An 18,746-nucleotide genomic window follows, 5' to 3' on the forward strand; every position below is an offset into this window, starting at 1 on the left:
TCCCCCTTGGTTAAGCTGGCCTAAAGAGACTGTAATTGTTCCTGCAAATTAGGCCTGTAGGGCAGGCTAGAAACTAATTTTCAGGTGTTTATTTTCTTATATGTCTGGTCTTTTTCTCTACCTCAGTTCTTGTTCCTTACAGTATCCATGCCTTTTTTCGTATTTTGGCTGTGTGAGGTATTGGGGGAAAATACAAAGGGATGTTGGCTATGTCTTGCCCTGTGTAAGTAGGATTCCTAATGAACAAACCCCAAGAGACCTTGGTTCTCTTTACTGGGGTCTTTAGGATAGTACTGAGGTTCCAACAGTGACTTTTCAACAAAGAAAAGAGCAATCTGGAGAGGTAGGGAATGGATAATGCCCTATTGGATTTCTCCCCACCAAGATTTTAATCGTACACAAATATTAGCCATTTGTCTTCTTTTAAACAATTATTTGTTGTGCAGGGAAAGTAGAAGTGCAGGAGTTGGTCTTGAAACCTGATATGGTATCCTTCATGTATTTCAGAGGAATAGAGTCAGGGAAAGATAGCAAAGAAATTGCTTCCAAAAAGTAAACATTTAGGTGTCTCTTTAGTAATAAGAGGAGGAAAAAGAAGTTCATATCGTGAGAATAATGCAGCATCAGACCATCAGTATTTTTAGTTTGAAGAACAGGAATTGAGATACCGTGTGTGGGACATCTCAAGATTCTTGTGTTTGAAGTGCATGACATAACATTTTTTGGTGCACCACCAATTTAAACTATTGCCCAACACCCCTGACTTACACATTCTTCTAGCAGCTGGGTCTCTGTTCCAGTGCCCTCTAGCTACTTTGTTCTGTTAACAACAAATACAAATAAGAACATGCAGTGGGCAGAAAGTGATTCCACGGGAGCATCTTTCATATATCTTTCAGAGCTATGTATTGTCTGTATTGTGCTGTATTGGCAGCACAGCAAACAATCCCACACCCCAAACAAAGCTCAAAGTTCACAGCAGGGACAGGCACCAGTCCAATCTGATGTGTAGTGATGGTGTTGAGACACTCACCTATGCATTTCTCCTGCAGCTGGGCAACTGTTCTTTGGCTGCTGTCCACCTTGTTCTAAGAATCAAATCTTTAGCTTCTGAGCAGCTGACTGAGGCTATCTAGCTGGTGATGGGTGAATATAATGCTAGATTGTGTTTCTTAGTGTGTTATATATTATTTTGATTATTGATATAGGAAGAGAAAAAGGAGTAGGCTGCATGAAGACCATTCTATTCCACTTCTATTCTGTTCCATCATTTTATTCCTGCTCCCTTCTATTCCATATCTTTGTCTGTTACATTCTGCTACTCCATCCTTGTGCTAACTGTAAAATGGCAGCACCTATGCCTCCCACAGCCTGTGATACATAGGGTACCATCTTTACAAACGCTGTAAAATCTCCCACTATTTATCATGATAATATTTCGTATCTGATCAGTTATATGCCATTTTCATTTCAGACAAGAACTGATGCGAGATTACTTTTTGCTACCAGCCCAGGCCATGGTGTCTGTGAAGTGCTCATCATACCATGTTGGCTCTCACTGTGTGCTTATGGGAGATGCTGCACATGCCGTTGTACCCTTCTATGGACAAGGCATGAATGCTGTAAGTCAGAGCGATTCTTTTGCAATTCCTAATCATGTTTTGTGTCTCACAGAAGCTCTCTCTTTGGGAATTAAAAAAGAAGACTGCTTTTCATTTTAAAAGTTTTAAAGTATTAGCCTGTAGTGGGTACTGACGTTTTGAAGTTAAGCACTTGAAGCATTGTGGCATATCTTTGCAGTTTACCACTTTAGACTGCAGGTTGGTGATTGACTCATTGATTGCTCCCCAAAAAAGTACTACCATGTCAAGGGTGAAGGGTCTAAACTGATTTTCTTGCTGTTACACAAGACCCAACTTTCCTGTTTTCTTTTATCTTGGGTGAATCAATTCACTGTTACAATGTGCATACTGAGTACTAGCAATCAAAAAATGTCTTGGACATCTGAGGGAAGGTGAAGAAGTGCATCCTCACTTCTGCAAATCAAGGGGTGTGTGAACCAGTCCCATCAAACCCCAGTTTGATTCAAACTGGGGCTGTTCGAGTGGTCCAGATTTGACCTGGCCCAGCCCCCCCAAAGATTCGGGTTCAAACCAGCCCAGCCCCTGTTCAAACCAGAGCAGTTGGGGGGGGTCTACTCATAAAGGGGAATCCGGTGAAGATTCCTCTTCCCTGGTGAGGATTCCCTGAGTAAAGGGCCTCGGGGGCTTCCCTAACACTGAAGGAGGCAAGAGGGGAGTCAGGAGTACTTGCCTTAAGCAGTGGTGGCTCCACCCCCCACCCCCACCGGCCTCCTCCATCGTAGCCGGGTTCGGGCTTTCCTGGCCTGGTTCAGGCCTCCACACACATGCAGAGGCCATTTTAGTGAGATCATTTTAGTGACCTCACTAAAATGGCCTCCACATGTGCACAGAGGCCCAAACCAGGCTGGATAAGGCCTGAACTGGGCTGCAGTCAGCCCAGGCTACTCTGGAGGAAGCTGGCGGTGTGGGGAGCTGCCACTTCTACTTATAAGTACCCCTGACTCCCCTCTCGCCCCCTTTAGCGGTAGGGAAGCCCCTCTGGCCCGTTACTTGTCAAGGGGAATCCTCACCAGATTCCCCTTTATGAGTATACCCTCCCAATCAGTCCGCTAACCAGTTCGAACCAGTCTGGCAATCAAACCAGACTGGGTCAAGTCAAGTTTTATTTACGGTCCTAGACCAAACAATCCATGCATGCAAACAGCAGAACAATTTATAGAAAACTCTATAGGTTCTCATTATACATCTTAAAAGCAATATAACAAAATTTGGCTACGGAGTTAAAATTTAAAACATTTTCATCAGAAAGTAAGAATTTAACAAGTTGTTCAGCAGATCGATCTGTCTGTTTACAGACCAGAGGTAAAATTAAGTGCTCCCTTGGTTGCCTATGTAATTTACAGGATAATAGAATATGCTCAATAGATTCTATTTCCCCACTGCCGCATCTGCAGTAGCGTTCTTCCAAGGGAACACCACTGTATCTCCCGGCTAATAATGCAGAGGGAAAAGAATTTGTTCTTGCCCTTGTAAATGCCCACTGGAATTTGCTGAGTGTAATATGGGACAAATAATTTGCTGGTGAAAGATCCCATCTAGTTCTTACTCCTTTATAGAATTCTGTCAAAGAGGCCCGGTTATTTTGCAATTCGATATCTGCCAAACGCCGTTTTACTCTTCTTTTAGCATTTGACAAGTCTAACTGCAGCAGTTGTTCAGGGTCTATTCCTAGAGCAGCAAGCTTTTTACTAACTACAGTGCACCACTGTGGTTGTGGGTTTAACGATAGAAACTGAGGAATTAGGCCCACCGGGCGTAGGTGGACTCTCAACCAAAAGTAAATAATTAAAAGCCAGGCACGAGATTCGATCTTTATGAGGCCGGCCTCCATGCGCAGTGTTACATTTGAGGTGCATCTTGTAGTCCCAAAGATAGCTCTCAAAAAGCCAGATTGAATTCTTTCTAGCATGTCAAAGTTCGCATAAGGTCCCAGTTGGATCCCGTATAAGAGCTGAGGGATAACCTTTGCTGAATACAGTTTTAAAGCCGCAGGAATGAAACCTGCTCCCTGCATTCTGAAAAATCTGTTAATTGCCACCACACTGCGTTTTGCTGAGTCAGCTACCATTCTCATATGTGCCGCTTTCCCAGCATTTTGTTGAAAAACCACCCCAAGATATTTTATTTGATTGACCTGTTCTAATTTGTGTCCATCCAAGGTCCATGTAAATATCCTTGGTTTATTTTTAAAGCACATAATTTTAGATTTATTATAATTGATCGTCAAGTGTTCCTCTTGGCAATAAGATGTTAGAACATCTAAAGCTCTTTTGAGCCCGACCCTGGTTTGAGATAAAATAACCGCGTCATCTGCGTACATCAGGATCGGGATCTTTTTGTTGGCTAATTTAGGTGCTGGGTCCAGTTTGACTGGAACTGGATGGCACTGGCCTGGCTGGTTCCATGCTCCCTTGTCATAATTCCCAAGATCCTGGTGGCAAGCTGTGGTCGGTTTTAATTGCTCTCATGGATGCAGAGCAGACATAACACTGCCAATCAAGGTTAAGAGGTAGGAACCAGAGCTTGAACTGTGAGAGGAAAAGTGTGTGTGTTGCTGTAATAACCCCCTCAACATAATAATAGCCTCCCCACAGACTTCCAAAAACAGTAGCTTAAGGGTCTAGAACAAAAGCTGAGGAGGGGACCTCTTCCGAATCAAATGACATACATTCAGTTCAACACAACAGTTAATGCTAACAAGGGAAAGGAAGAAGTCCTATGAAAGAGGGGCAGGTAGGCATATGAGGTGCATGCCCATGGCCACTGCCTGCTATAATCAAGGTCAAGAGACTGGTGGCAGCCTTATGTCTGCAATGCTGGCCTTTCATTCTGCACATCGTTCAGTCACTCCCATTGAAATATATAGGATATAAATGTGGCTAAATCATGTCTACCGTCAAGTGAGCCTATTGTGTCTCCTTCGGTTTTTGAATGTGGTTTTTTCACTTGGGCTCTAGGAGAAAAGGCAGTATAAAAATGTAAATAAAATAAACTGCCTGAGCAGACTAGTTTGTTTTGTTGAACGTATGTAAAAATAGCTCCAGCTGTATGGTTCTTTTACTATATATTAGGTATTAGCTTTTGATGGGGCTACCATATGGAAAAGAGGACAGGTCATCTGCAGCTTTCAGAGATGCACAGAAGAGAGAATTTCAGCAGGTGCAATCTTTCTTTCTCCTACATAACAAGCTGCACCTGCTGAAATTCCCTCTTCTGTACATCTCTTAAAGGTACAAGAGACCTGGCCTCTCTCCGATACAACAGGCCTATTTTTGGACATCACACTGGGCCAGTTCAGATGATACTTTGAACACGTGATTAGATTCTTCTACATGTGTGTCATCTGAATTGAAAAACATACAATCTCAACCCAGGATTTAAATACTAGATAAATTGTAGGATTTAAAATGTGCCTTAGTCACTATCGTATGTTTAAATGATTGTCCAGATGGCTAAGTGGTGTGTTCCCCCCAAAATCACTGAGTTTGAGCCCAGGATAGGTTCATTTCATACCCATATTGGTCTGCTTGTCTGGATTTGTTTTCCAACTGGGTATAAAAAACCACAGATATACTAATTGTGCATTTAAAAATATCATCTAAACTGGCCCACTGTGTATGAAGATGTAGACTAATAGGGAGGGAACAATTTGGGGGTGCAATTTAAAATGATCAAGACAAGAGTTTCAGAAGCAAGATCTTTCAAAGGCTAAAATTATTTGGCTATTAATACTGAGACCCAGCTAAGAAAATACTTAACCACTATTTGAATTATATTGATTGTAATAAAGAATAATAATTGATCTACTCAGCTGCCAATAATAGAGCAGCAACATTGGGAAGGTATTACTGGTGTGTGTGACAACCCTATCACTGGATCTTTAAGAACAGTTTGGGTGAACATATATCTCACACATGATTTAACTTTTGAATCAATTAATGCAGGAAGATTAACCAATTTCCTTGTGTTTCCTGTTGTTCTTTGGAGTTTAAGGTTAACATCTGAAGCTACCTATTTCCCCTTGTGTTTCTCCAGGGATTTGAAGACTGTCTGGTGTTTGATGAATTAATGAATCAGTCCAAAAATGATCTCGGTGAGAGTATATAGATAGAGGTATTTGTTGAGAAATGCAGTATTCTTCAAAGTCACTAATTAAAACTGCTGCATACATATGAACTCACTGAGATTGCCTCAAGACTGAGAGAGTTAGTTACAGAACCATTTGGCCAGGATAACGTGACTAATAGGAACATAAGAAGCGGCCATATACTGAGTCGGATCATAGGTCCATCTGTGTCTACACAGACTGGCAGTGGCTTCTCCAAGGCTGCAGGCAGGAATCTCTCTCAGCCCTATCTTGGAGAAGCCAGGGAGGGAACTTGGAACCTTCTGCTCTTCCCAGAGCGGCTCCACCCCCTGAAGGGAATATCTTACAGTGCTTACACATCAAGTCTCCCATTCATATGCAGTCAGGGTGCACCCTGCTTAGCTAAGGGGACAAGTCATGCTTGCCACCACCAGACCAGCTCTCCTCAGCCCAAGAGTTTATCGGGTAAATATTCTGCCTAGTTCTGGGCAGTAAGTAATTTAAGCGTGTTCCCAGTTGTCATTCTGATCAACAGGTATGGCCAAATGAAACGTATTACAGGAAATGTCCCACAATATAGTTGGTTACAAAACTATCTTGTGGGGATTTAGAGGTATCTCCAGTGTTTTAACAGTGGTCTCAAGGCTTTTGGGGACAAGCACAAGTCAGAACTGGGATCATCCTGCTCAGTGTGTGGCCTGGGACGGAGTACCATTCTGCAGTTACTCATAAATGCATTGGTGTAAATTCACCTTAATCTAAATTAAATTGAGCATACAACAGCTACTCTGCTTTTTTTATGCTGCAAGTGCTCATATCACCAGAAGAAATGCTTTGTGGAACTTCGCCCCAATACTTTTAAACTATAGAGTGATCCAAGAAAAGGTACCCCCTTAACAATAGTATGCCCACGATGGGATGAACGCCTTGATCTGTGTGTGCTCTGTAAAACATCTGAACCACCTGCACTGCTGTGGGTGTCTAAAACACAAACCAATATTGCTGTGCAACTGGGCTGGTTGGCTACTACTTACTTTTGTGTGATTGAACATTGCAACACATCGAACTTGCATTGGGAATTATTATTTACATTTATATCCCGCTCTTCCTCCAAGGAGCCCAGAGGAAGGGCTCACTACATACTTGAGTTTCTCTTTCACAACAACCCTGTGAAGTAGGTTAGGCTGAGAGAGAAGTGACTGGCCCAGAGTCACCCAGCTAGTTTCATGGCTGAATGGGGATTTGAACTCAGGTCTCCCCGGTCCTAGTCCAGCACTCTAACCACTAAACCACGCTGGCTCTCATAATAATGCAAGTTGTGTCACAAGGTGTGATCGCACAATCATAAGTAGTAGTGGACCAGTGCAACAAGCTTGGGGTGTGCGTGTGAAACACCCGCAGTGGCATGGGCAGCTCAGAACTGACCGTGTTACACTGCAGGATACATCAGCTGCTGTTCTGCAAAAATGTAATTCCATTCTGTTAGATGAGGTAAATTTCTCCTTTTCCAGCAGTTGTTCGCTGCACAAGAAGCTCAAACCAGGCAGGAGAAAAAGAGATAATTTAACATTTAAATGTAAAATTTTGTGTTCAATAAGATATTTTTAACCTGCATCTCAGGAGGTTAAGAGAAAACCAATCATACATTGTTTCCAGCACGATGTATATACAGTATCCTGTAACTTTTCTGTTCTTTAAGAGTTTTGGGCAGAGCATGGGAGGGTAAGCAAAACACACTGAAGTGTCAACATGCAGATATAGTGCACCTCACATGAAGAAACAAGATAAAATTGGATGTATTAATCTGACTTGTAGCCACTTCACACAGTATATTTTTAGGTATATTCACAAGAGTATAGAAATGTAGAGTGTGAACTTATGTTCCAAACCAGTACATTTGTCAGAGAGCCATTACTGGCCACAGCTGACTATTGAGTGTAAACTCTCTTGCAAACTAAGGTTTGCCTCTGAAAGCTGTGAAATGGGTTGCTTCTTTTCCTAGGTATCTGCCTCCCAGAGTTCTCAAGGCTAAGAGTACCTGATGATCATGCAATTTCCGATTTAGCCATGTATAATTATATAGAGGTAAGTTAAGTATTGTTTGGGTGGCAACTATGTAATGAAAGATGTCACCAAATGTGAAAGCCTCTCTTGCTTGTTTCAGATGCGGGCACATGTCAATTCAAAATGGTTCATTTTCCGAAAGCATATAGACAACTTGCTTCATACCCTCTTACCCTCCACGTTTATTCCTCTCTATACGATGGTAAGTCGTGTAATTACTAATTCTGCATTTAATCTAATTGGCTTTTTTCCTTCTATGATTATCTGCATGGTTTTGTAATCTAATTCAGGTCACATTCTCCAGAATCCGGTACCATGAAGCAGTGCAAAGATGGAAATGGCAGAATAAGGTCAGTGGCAGGCTTCCCTCTAAGGTCCGCGCATGCGTGCACCAACCCCTGCCCCACCCCCCACAGCCGTTTCTGGTGGGCACGCAGTCTCTGCTGCACCCACCATCACCACCCAACTGCCTGGCACCCTATTTCCCCAGCCGGGAAGCATTGCCCCATTTCCCTCTCTCCCTGGCTGTGCTGCTGTGCCGCTGCCTCCTCCAGCAGAGGAGGATGGGCAGTGGCTCCCCCCGCTCCCCGGCAGACCAGAGACACAGGAGGTGGGGTAAAGAAAGGTTAAAATGTTTTGCATTTAAGATTTCTGGTGACCTGGAGAAATTTTTTTTGTTAAAGCTTCCTAGTGTGTGTGTGTGTGTGTGTGTGAGAGAGAGAGAGAGAGAGAGAGAGAGAGAGAGAGAGAGAGTGAGTGTTATGTGTGCACACTGTGTTGATCGTGCCACCCAGAACAAAACTATTCCCGCTCACTGGTGATAAAAATTAGAGGGAACACTGGTCAGTGGAATTTATGAGGATTTGTCTGAAATATTGTAGGTGTATAGTGTAGGGTGCAATTTTTGGCTCTCAGGAAATGCAGGTTGAAATGCAGGCACTTCGCAGAAGGCAGGGAAGGGGGCGGGCGGGCGGACGGACATCTCCCCGCCGCCCGCCCGAGCGCTTTAGCACTCGGTCCGGGCGAGATTTCAAGAGCTCAAATGGCTTGAGGGGGCTTCGGGGGCGGCAGGGAAGTATCCTGCCGCCCGATTTTGAAGTCAAGAAGGAGCCCCGGAGCGGCGAGCAATTCTGCGGCGCATTTTTTAAAATAATTATGGCGCCAGAGCAGCAAAGCGCGGGAGGGGTGAGTAAAGCCCCCCCCGCCCTTAATGGAACCCCCCCCAACCCTCCCGAACCAAAACCACCCCTTGTCCGGATCGGTTCGGAGGCCAGTGGAATGGCCTCCGAACCGATCCGTGCACACTACTAGTCATTAAGATGATAATAATGAAGGAGCAGAAGAAGCGGAAAGTGGTGATAGTGATAACTTAGAAAACAAGACTGATTAGACAGAGTTTCACGTGGCAAAATTCAATATCTCTCCCCTGCCTCTCCGCTGCTTTTTTATTTTCCTGAAAGTGACCGGAAGCTTGTGACTGCAGTGATGACACCATCATTAATAGTGATGGAGCCTCTACAAGCATGGTAGAATATGGACTGTGGGGATGGATGAATGGGCTCACCCCACTCTTCAATGGCCAGGACACTGCACTGTATGTAATCCAGTCCCCACCCTCACCCTTTTTCAACATTAGCTTTTTGTCTCCTTCTCTTAAACAGTTTTTGACAGTTTATGAGAGGCAGGAAAAAAGTTGATGTTGAAAACACTAGATTCCGGCTTACAGAGATGCGAGATTCCTTTGAGTCCGTTTGTAACAAATTAAATAACATTTAAGAGTAAATTACTATATTTGGACTAATTATCTGAATAAACTATACTTCTAAATGTAATATACCAAACGTGATCAATGTTATGAGCAAAGCAGGTTGTATATAATAAATGCTCCTAAAGAAACAGTGTGACTTTAGACCTGTAAAGGGTGCTTTTAAAAGGTATTGTGTATATTTCAATTCCCCCCCAAAATCTCCATTCTCCCCCTCCCCAGAAAAAACTACTGAAAACTTTACAGCCGGCCTTGAGCAGTGGCCAGGTCTCTGACAGAGGAGGAGTTGCTGAGGGGTGGCCCTCTTATGGGGCAGGATAAGATGGTCACCTCAGGGCTGGAGGCAGGTGAGGCACAGGGGCTGGCAAGTGCTGGGGCCCTGCTGCCCTGGGCACCACTGCCACTGCCTTCCCTCACCCTCCTGAGGCATGCTGTTCATTTCTTTCTCATTGTCCTGCTGGGGCAATGCCTCTTCGTTGTGATCTAGGCATGTCCCCGCTGCCACTGCCTGGCTTGATGGCATAGTCTGAGAGTGCTCATGTGTTAGCATGGGTCAAGAATGCGGAGTACCCACCCACCAGGCACAGAGCCTGACCGCCGGCGTTCTGTGTGCAGGCCCCGCTGATCCCGCCCCCCAGTCTGACATCAGACATGGGGGGCGTGGTCTGGCTCCTGAATGGAGCCTTGAGGCTCCGTTTGGGAGTTGGAGTTCAACTCCCGAAGGGGCCATGCAGCCCCCTCTCGGGAGCTAAACCAACACCCCCCGCATCTGGCGTCAGACGTGGAGGGGGCCCTGATTGGATGCAGCCTGGGTTCTTTGAACCCGTTGGCCCAATGGTAGCTCCCCCCTGCCACCCACAGATAGCAGGGAGATGCAGGGAGTCATATGGTCCTTTGCCTCAGGTAGCAAACTGTCTTGAGTTACCCCAGCCTGTTACACTATGGGGATATAGGTGTACAGCAGGGCCAACGAGTGTAGTAATTAGATAACATTTTTATTAACCTACTTTCCAGTAGGTTTATGAAATCACCTGGTATTCCGTGTGTGCGTGTCTCCCCGTCCCACCACTATCAACTTCTCAGTCCCTGGACCAATATGAACCAAACTGGGTCCAGTTGTAAGGACTCCTCCAGTGTGAGAAGACAATAATTGTGGAAGACTGATGTAGGTGTATTTGGAATATGTTAATGTATACATTAATTTCTCCTTTATTATTATTATTATTATTATTATTATTATTATTATTTATTATGCTTTTCAACAAAAAAGTTCTTAAAATGGTTTACAAAGAAAAAATAGGAAATGTATGATTCCTTGCTCACAAAGGGCTTACATTCTAAAAAAGATTAACAAAATAGGTCAAGAACTTAAATTCTCCCCCCCCCAATTAAAATAAAACATGATATGAATATAGGATGTGATATGTCTTTAGTCTTGTAAAACACCGTGCACAGTGTCCTTGCCATAAAAATACCATAGGAAGCTATTATTGTAATTCTTTGAGGTTCTAAAATATTTAAATTGAAGTTCTCATGGTTCCTGACAGTTGTACACAAACCAAATTCACAGCACTTGGTAGGGGGTCCTACAGCGTGCAGACAGAGGGAAAGCTTGAGGAGCATCTCATAAATATTTTTGGGAAGAGGAAATATACTTTTTGGGGTGGAAATGTAGGTTATTAGGTTTGGTGGAAGTTCAGTAAAGTGTGTGTGTGTGTGTGTGTGTGTGTGTGTGTGTGTGTGTGTGTGTGTGTGTGTGTAGCTCCTCAAATGTTTGGGGGGGATCTGTACCCCTGGGGTCTTAGGTAAAAGTCACCATGTTAAAAGAAGCAGAAAGTAGGTTCATTTGTTCTACTTAGAAGTACTTGCTATTTCTGTTACATTTTCAACTTCCATTTCTTCTTCCAGGTAATTAATAGAGGCCTCTTCTTCATTGTGGTGGCAGTAACTCTGAGTGGTGTATATCTGCTCAGTAACAGCATAACTCTGAAACCTGACTTTAGTAGAGAGAACCTGTGGAGATGGACTCTTGGTCTCAGAAAATTTGGAAAAGTACCACTGGTTACACAAGAGTGTTAAAAACCAGGAGACAATAGGAGGGGATGTTTGACATCTTGTGTAAGTTACACCTTCAAAGTACTCCAGCAATGGATGTGCCATTGACGTGAGTCATGCTGAATCCAAGAATTAAAGTCCTACCCATATTGAGCTCAGATGTTTTCCATGGACTTTGGTGAGGCTTTGTCTTTATCCAGTTTCCTAAGGAACCAGTGACCACACACTGCGGGTTAGAGATTCTGCAACTTATTTACCTCAGGTTTGCAACTGCTAAAAAAGTTAAATCCATGCCCTGTTTTACAGACAATATGACATTTATAATAGGTCAGTCTGTTCAGTAAATTTCTCCTGTGGCATAGTGGTAAAGGGATCATAATCAGTCTTGTAACAGAACTGGGCTGGTTATCAATTCGGCATATAAAATCCTATTGTGTGGGACTCCCCAACCCCCAATATGTCATTTCCCCCTAGTCATGCTTGCGACCACAAGATTCTTTTAATTACTTCTAGGGGGGAAAGTGTACTAGTACTTCCATATGCTCATTTGTATTTGTGCAATATAGCCACTGCTAATTATCTGGTAAGCTGAAATGTTCAAAGTGATAGTTTAAAATGGTGTCTGATGATTGGAAAACTCCTAACTTTGTATGTATTTGTCTTGTACTACAAGGTCAAATAAAATGGCTCCAACATGCCTTTTTCTGCATCTTCTCTTACCTCAAGAGATTATTTGTGACTTTTCTGAGCCCCCTAAAACTTGAGAATCAATCTGCAACACAGCTTAGTATGCCCTTGAGGAAGTCACATATATCTCACAATTTCACAATTTAGTCTTCTTACTTCACCCTGAAGCTGAGGTGAAATTAGAGATTTACGTATCAGGTGGTATAAAAATAAGATGAATGAAATGAATGAAATTCTACCTCTTCTTTACTTAGATAAAATGGGCACAAGAATCCCTTCCAACCCCAGGTTTAATTCAGCAAACATCAGGGCTCGCCTGTCCACTAGACAGGCTTAGGTACCCATTCCTTAGGGGTACTACCCACACAAGTACCTTAATGGAGTCTGGGCAGGCCACAGGCACCACTGCTGTTTGCCTGCCTAGAATGCTGCCTGCTAGGCAAAGGGAATGCTTTGCTGTGCTGCTGCCAGCTCTTCAGTTCCCTGGGAGGAAGTTGGGTGGACAGGCCCTGCCTCCTGGCTAGTCTCTGGCTTGCTTTCCTTTTCCTCCCCCCTCAGTGGACTCTGTTCCTGCTCCCTCCCCTGTTGTAGCTGCTCAGGTGGAAGCCTCCATCCTGGTTTCATAAATGCCTGGCCCAAAAAGTAAGGGGTGCACATGATGACTGGCTTGGCGTTACTGGGGCTGGTTGGTCATGGAGGAAAGCTTCTTGCAGTGCAATTAAAATTGCCTTTTGGCACATCTGAGAGACTGGTTGGCCCCAAGGATTGTGGCAATAGAGGAAGGGCGTATGTCTCACATTGTATCCCCAAATCAGTATGTGCTAATCATTCACTGGTCGTCTGTGCAAACTAGTCATTCATAGGAACATAGGAAGCTGCCGTATATTGAGTCAGACCATTGGTCTATCTAGCTCAGTATTGTCTTCACAGACTGGCAGTGGCTTCTCCAAGGCTGCAGGCAGGAATCTCTCTCAGCCCTGTCTTGGAGAGGCCAGGGAGGGAACTTGAAACCTTTTGCTCTTCCCAGAGCGGCTCCATCCCCTAAGGGGGAATATCTTCCAGTACTCACACTTCTAGTCTCCCTTTCACATGCAGCCAGGGTGGACCCTGCTTAGCTAAGGCGACAAGTCATGGTTGCGACCACAAGACCATTCTGCTGTGCAGCTCAGATTAAAGCTCTGAACTTCTTCAGGGGGAAGGTGTGTGTGCCAAAGTCAAACTTTGCGTAGGGTGCCAAAACCCCTAGGGCTGTCCCTGATAAACACTGCAGGAAAAGGTCTCTGAACGGGGCATGATGACACTCCAACAAATGTTGAGTCACTTCAGGGACTGTGTTTGAGGTTTATTCGTTCAATGTATAATTTTGACAATTAAATCACAGATGTACGGTACAGGCTTACAATGCATCACACTAGATCAATTAGAAAAGCAACATTCTTTTAATATGCTAACTACTTGCCAGCTTGGGAGCTTGTCTCTTTTCATCAATGTGGCTACAGTGTAAGCTGTAACTGCTGCCAGCTCTGCTTTGTCACATTAATATACTGTTTGCATGTTGTCCTAAGCTATTAGTGTGTTCCCCCACCCCAATATATCTTTGACCAGCACTTTGACTTTGGCTGAGCTCTCTGATGGTCTTGTTCAGAATTGGGAAGGTGCTGCTTTATGGTCCTGCCCTAAATACTGTATGAAGGTGAAAGAGGCAGGAAGGACCTGAGATCTGCCTGTCCAGGAATCCATCTCCAAAAGGACGAGAGGGACAAGTCTTTCCTACTAGAACACCATTTGGTAGGCAGAAAGGAGCATGAAGGTCAGCGTTTTGCCTCATGGAAGCACAGGATGTGAACAAAAGGGGCCTTATATTCTCTACTGTAGGCTGCAACCGTTTTTTTTAAATCAAGAGATTCCCACAATTAATAGAGCAGATTAAACATATTTAAAGCAAGCATTTATAGAACCAGAAGATGGCAAGCACCAGCTTAAGAGGCATTCACCCACTTCTCAGAGGAGGAAATGCCTCTTAAGATTATTCCTGCGACAACACGTGTACATAATTTTAACAGCAAGGACAATATGCTTCTGTAGCAGAACTAATGGGCAGAATGCAGTCCAGACTAGTTAGTCACAGTTACGCACGATTGAAATAGATTATACAAATTAGTCATGATTCGCTTAAATCCCATTAATAACTTAGTTTGGATGCTACCCATTGTTTCTACCAATATGCAAATTTAATTTGTTGAAAATTAAGATTTCTTAAATCTAGTGACAACTCATCTTCTGTGTAGACTGCAAAAGTGCCATCCCTCATGTTTTGTTTAGTTTTCTCCCAGTTGATCCTAATTTGATACAAACAATGTGGATTTCATAATGGGGCTCTTCACATGACTGTCAATTCAGCGATAACCTGAGAACCCAATAACATGTGTGTTCAAATTGAGCGTGACATGTGAAATCAGGAGTTTACTGTGATCTCCAGTTAGCAACAAGCCACCTGAGATGAAGCCAACTTCAGTTCCCAGAATCTTGGAATCTCGGCTTCATGTCAGGCTAGTGCATTGTCAACCAGAAGTAGCCGAATAATCTTGAGTCCACATGGCAAGCTCTGTGGGAGCAAACACGCAGCAGGGATCTCAGTTTATTGCTAAACTGACATTAATTATGCAAAGCCCTTTGATTAATTTCTTCATATGGCAACTAATGCAGAATTTGTGCCATCATGACATCAATCAATGGAGACAATGTCAGAGCTTTCAGACTGTCTGAAATTACATCAGATACAATACTTTCCAATGAATGAAATTTATGACATATACAACAAATATTATATACTGCTTTTCAACAAAATTTCCCAAAGTGGTTTACATAGATAGAATTTATACATTCAGCTTAAAAGCCAGGGTGGTGTAGTATATAATGTGGGACTTGGCCGAGGTAGATCTCTGCTCAACCATGACGTTCTTTTAAAGCCCTTTAACTCGCATCGGGAGCAGTTTACACACAATTCAGGTTTTTCACTGCACATTAAAGTATAGACCGATTTATATCTGGGGTAAAAAAAAATCCACTATTTGCGTCAGATTTTTGGGACAACTTCGAGTTCACAGTAAACCCGCAGGAAAGCCTGCTGTGTGTAAAAGTCCCAGGGCATTCACTGGCTGCCTTTGGCCAAGCCTCACTCTCTTGGCTTCATTTATCTCACAGCACTGTTATGAGGATAAAATAGAATTAATCATAATATCTGATGTATGATACTTTGGGGGAAAAGGTGGAAAATAAGACAGGAACTGCGGCTGTAGAATGAGGGACATCAACTTATGTCCATGCATGAATGAATCAATCCTTAAGTAGGTGACTAGCTACTTCTTTGTCATTGCTAGAGTAAAGATGAGAGACTATTAGACGTTCTTACAGGAAAAATTAAGCATTGAGAAAAGTCCATACTTAAGATTCCTCTAAGGAATACTGATATGGACCATTCAAAGTAGAGGCCACCACCTGTGTATCCCATAAAATGGTTATTCCTAGGATGCATGAGGATTCTTCATATAGGAGGCAAGCCCTGGTGTTGAATGTTGCCAGGAAGATCCCTGGGTAAGTTTTCATCTTGCATGCACAGAAAGACATGTTGTAAATGTCATAAAACAGCACTTTGTTGTTGTTGCTCAGATTAGGAACCTAACATCCAATTAACATGTTATTTTAAATGTGCAGACTCAGAATTGAAAATCATCCTTTTACATACCCACAATTATAGACTTCTACACTATATTAGATTAAGCATGGAGCAAAAACAGCAAATCTGCATTCAATCCTCTCTCTCCCCTCATAATATTTAAGTCATGTTCTCATATCGATGGTATCAAAATGACTCGAGTAACTTTTCCAAGATGTTAGGGGGGGGGGGGCATTGAATGTGCAATTCTGTTTTCAGTTACACCTATATATTTAATGTTGTTCCATTTTTAAAGAGCAAAGAGAGGAGGATCTCCCCTACTCTGTAAAATATGTGCTCAAAGAGAACATTGCAGCAAACCAGTCATCAGTACTCATGAGAAACATTTCCCCCTAGCTTGCCACCTTTTAAAAGGGTCCTGTTCCTGTGTGTTTCACCATAGATTGGCACACAGACATGTAGCAGGTGAAGCATTTTCTGGCACAATAAGTGGTGGGGAAAGCTGCAGCTACTGTATTTTGTATGTCAGGCTGCTGTTAAAGCCACAGGAATAGGGTCGGCAAAAGGGGAGACAATCATTTTTCCTACTTTGCACACAGCTTGAATGTAGGGATAATGAACTGTGAATGATTCATGAAGGTAACCCCAAAATATGCTCTAAATGCAAATTAACAGTTTTGCTTATGTTTTGGGGAGCATACATTTTTGCTTACTTTTCTCTCTCTCTCTCCTTGCTTTAATATTCTGCACTTTGACTATGAATGCCAAATTCTTTAACCTGTAGTGAACGCAAAAAACCTAGTTGCCTTGGGTGGGATATAGAAAGCTGCCTTATACTGAATAGACCATTTGTCCATCTAGGTCAGTATTGTCTACACAGACTGGCAGCAGCTTCTCCAAGGTTGCAGGCAGGAGTCTCTCTCAGCCCTATTTTGACATGCTGCCAGGGAGGGAACTTGGAACCGTCTACATGCAAGCAAGCAGGTGCCTTTCCCAGAGTGGCCTCATCCCCTAAGGGGAATATTTTAGAGGGCATACAAATGTAGTCTCCCATTCAAAGGCAAACCAGGTTGACCCTGCTTAGCAAAGGAGACAATTCATGCTTGCTACCAAGTTGAGACAATTTCATGAGATGTGCAATTAAGCAATCTAGCACTTGGCACTATTTTTTATCATTGGAACTGACATAAGGTTGCAAAAACCACATATACAATTACTGAAAATACATTGTGTAACAAGGATAAAACAGGACATTTTGTTGTTGCCTTAGAAAGGTGGATAGGACTAAAGCACTGTAGAGAAGGCACTTAATCCTTCATCGTCTATTGCTTTGCTGAAGGGCTTCTTTGTGCTTCTCTGTGTTGCTTTGGTTGCTTCACTGGCCATTAAATCTGGGGTTCACAACAGTGGTTGTGGCACTCTTGAAAAGAGGATTGTCAGCCTGCCAATAAAAAAAATCACAGATATATGAAGTTGATAGCACTGCCTAAGCTTTCAAGAACACATCAAGAACCAGATGGATAACTATAACAGAAGTTTGGGCTTCATTAACAGCCTGATGAAAGGAAGAGCAATTGCTTAGGGAGAATGGGGGCAGTTTCTTCAAAGGAGAAGGAATTTTCCATTATGGATCCAACACTGAAGATCAAGCTCAATGGTGCACTAAATCTCTCATTCGCCTGCACTGACAGGCTTCTTACCAATGGGTGAGGGCCTTGCCCTGCCACAATTCCTAGACTGGGGTCCTTGCAGCTGCTACTTAACAAGGAAAATACTTCCTCTTAGTGCAAAAAGGAGCATTCTCCCTTTCCAAATCATAGCTGTGGGAGGCTCAGTCTGGATCAGGACTGCAGTGGTGGCAAAAAAGGCCCACCACCACAGTCCTAATCTATCGATCCTCCCACAGGCCCCCACCTATTCAAAGAAGCTAGGGATCTACGGCAGCAAACCAGATACAATGGATTGTAAGTAGCAAAGTGCTATCTATTCCATTGGGTCCCAAGCATTGTTCTGGTCCAGAAATATTAAAAGACAGGTAAATTAGTAGCAGATTGCTTCTTCAATGGGACAAGGAGGGAAGATTTCTTAAGGAATCTACTAGGGAGGAAGAGAGGCATAGGCACTCCATCAGAGTGCAAATCACATAATTTTAGGTGAGCTATTTCACATTGCAAAGAGGCTTGGTTAGTTCCACCCCATGGTTTCTTCCATTTGGCACCTAATAATCTATGCAAGATTCTGTCCACATGACTAAAGATGAGTATGCATCATGCTAGCAACCATGTGGGTGAAAGTAACATATGGGACCACAAGTGGCATGAGAGTAGCCCAGTCATCCTGCTCCAGGTGAGAGCTCTGTCTGGCCTCATTCGTTCATGCACTTCTGGCATCTTTCTTAAGTTGCAGTTCCTTGCTCAGACCAACCATGCACTTCCTAAGTAGCTACACTGTGCTGCATAAACCGCATTTGTGTGCTGATGTGAGAATCTTCACTTCCCATTTCTGAGCAGATATGTTCAGAGAAACCTGCTCTATGCATGACCCTGAAGCATGCCCACCTACACAGAGACCACCGCCATGGGATTTCCATGGTAGGCTCTCTAAGCCATTTTAGCACTTTTGTGACAGAAGGAAGGCATTAATCTAAATGGGATGTCTGGCTGCATATAGCCTTTAGCATTTTCAGCCCATGATATGATGCAGTGGGTCTCTTGTGTTTTAATTCATTACTTCTCTCAGATTTGTTTCATCTGAAAGTCCTGCCTGAGC

The 18,746-nt window shown here is 43.3% G+C and overlaps 2 protein-coding genes across 5 annotated transcripts in view; one reads left to right on the top strand and one right to left on the bottom strand.

The window, feature by feature from the left end:
* The window catches only part of KMO (kynurenine 3-monooxygenase), a 31,816-nt gene extending 19,493 nt beyond the window's left edge, over positions 1–12,323 (top strand). For both annotated transcript variants that reach the window (XM_053287321.1, XM_053287322.1), the window contains exons 10-15: positions 1,475–1,622; positions 5,679–5,736; positions 7,733–7,815; positions 7,895–7,996; positions 8,085–8,144; positions 11,468–12,323. In XM_053287321.1, the coding sequence (XP_053143296.1) occupies positions 1,475–1,622; positions 5,679–5,736; positions 7,733–7,815; positions 7,895–7,996; positions 8,085–8,144; positions 11,468–11,638 (622 nt within the window). In that variant the 3' untranslated portion in view covers positions 11,639–12,323. The remainder of the gene's footprint in view (positions 1–1,474; positions 1,623–5,678; positions 5,737–7,732; positions 7,816–7,894; positions 7,997–8,084; positions 8,145–11,467) is intronic.
* A 1,305-nt stretch (positions 12,324–13,628) lies between these two features.
* ITGB2 (integrin subunit beta 2) overlaps positions 13,629–18,746 on the bottom strand; it is a 73,082-nt gene continuing 67,964 nt past the window's right edge. For all 3 annotated transcript variants that reach the window (XM_053283005.1, XM_053283004.1, XM_053283006.1), the window contains one exon: positions 13,629–17,418. In XM_053283005.1, coding sequence (XP_053138980.1) covers positions 17,353–17,418 — 66 coding nt within the window. In that variant the 3' untranslated portion in view covers positions 13,629–17,352. The remainder of the gene's footprint in view (positions 17,419–18,746) is intronic.

This window comes from Hemicordylus capensis, chromosome 1 (genome assembly GCF_027244095.1).
Source record: "Hemicordylus capensis ecotype Gifberg chromosome 1, rHemCap1.1.pri, whole genome shotgun sequence".
Taxonomy (NCBI): Eukaryota; Metazoa; Chordata; class Lepidosauria; order Squamata; family Cordylidae; genus Hemicordylus; species Hemicordylus capensis.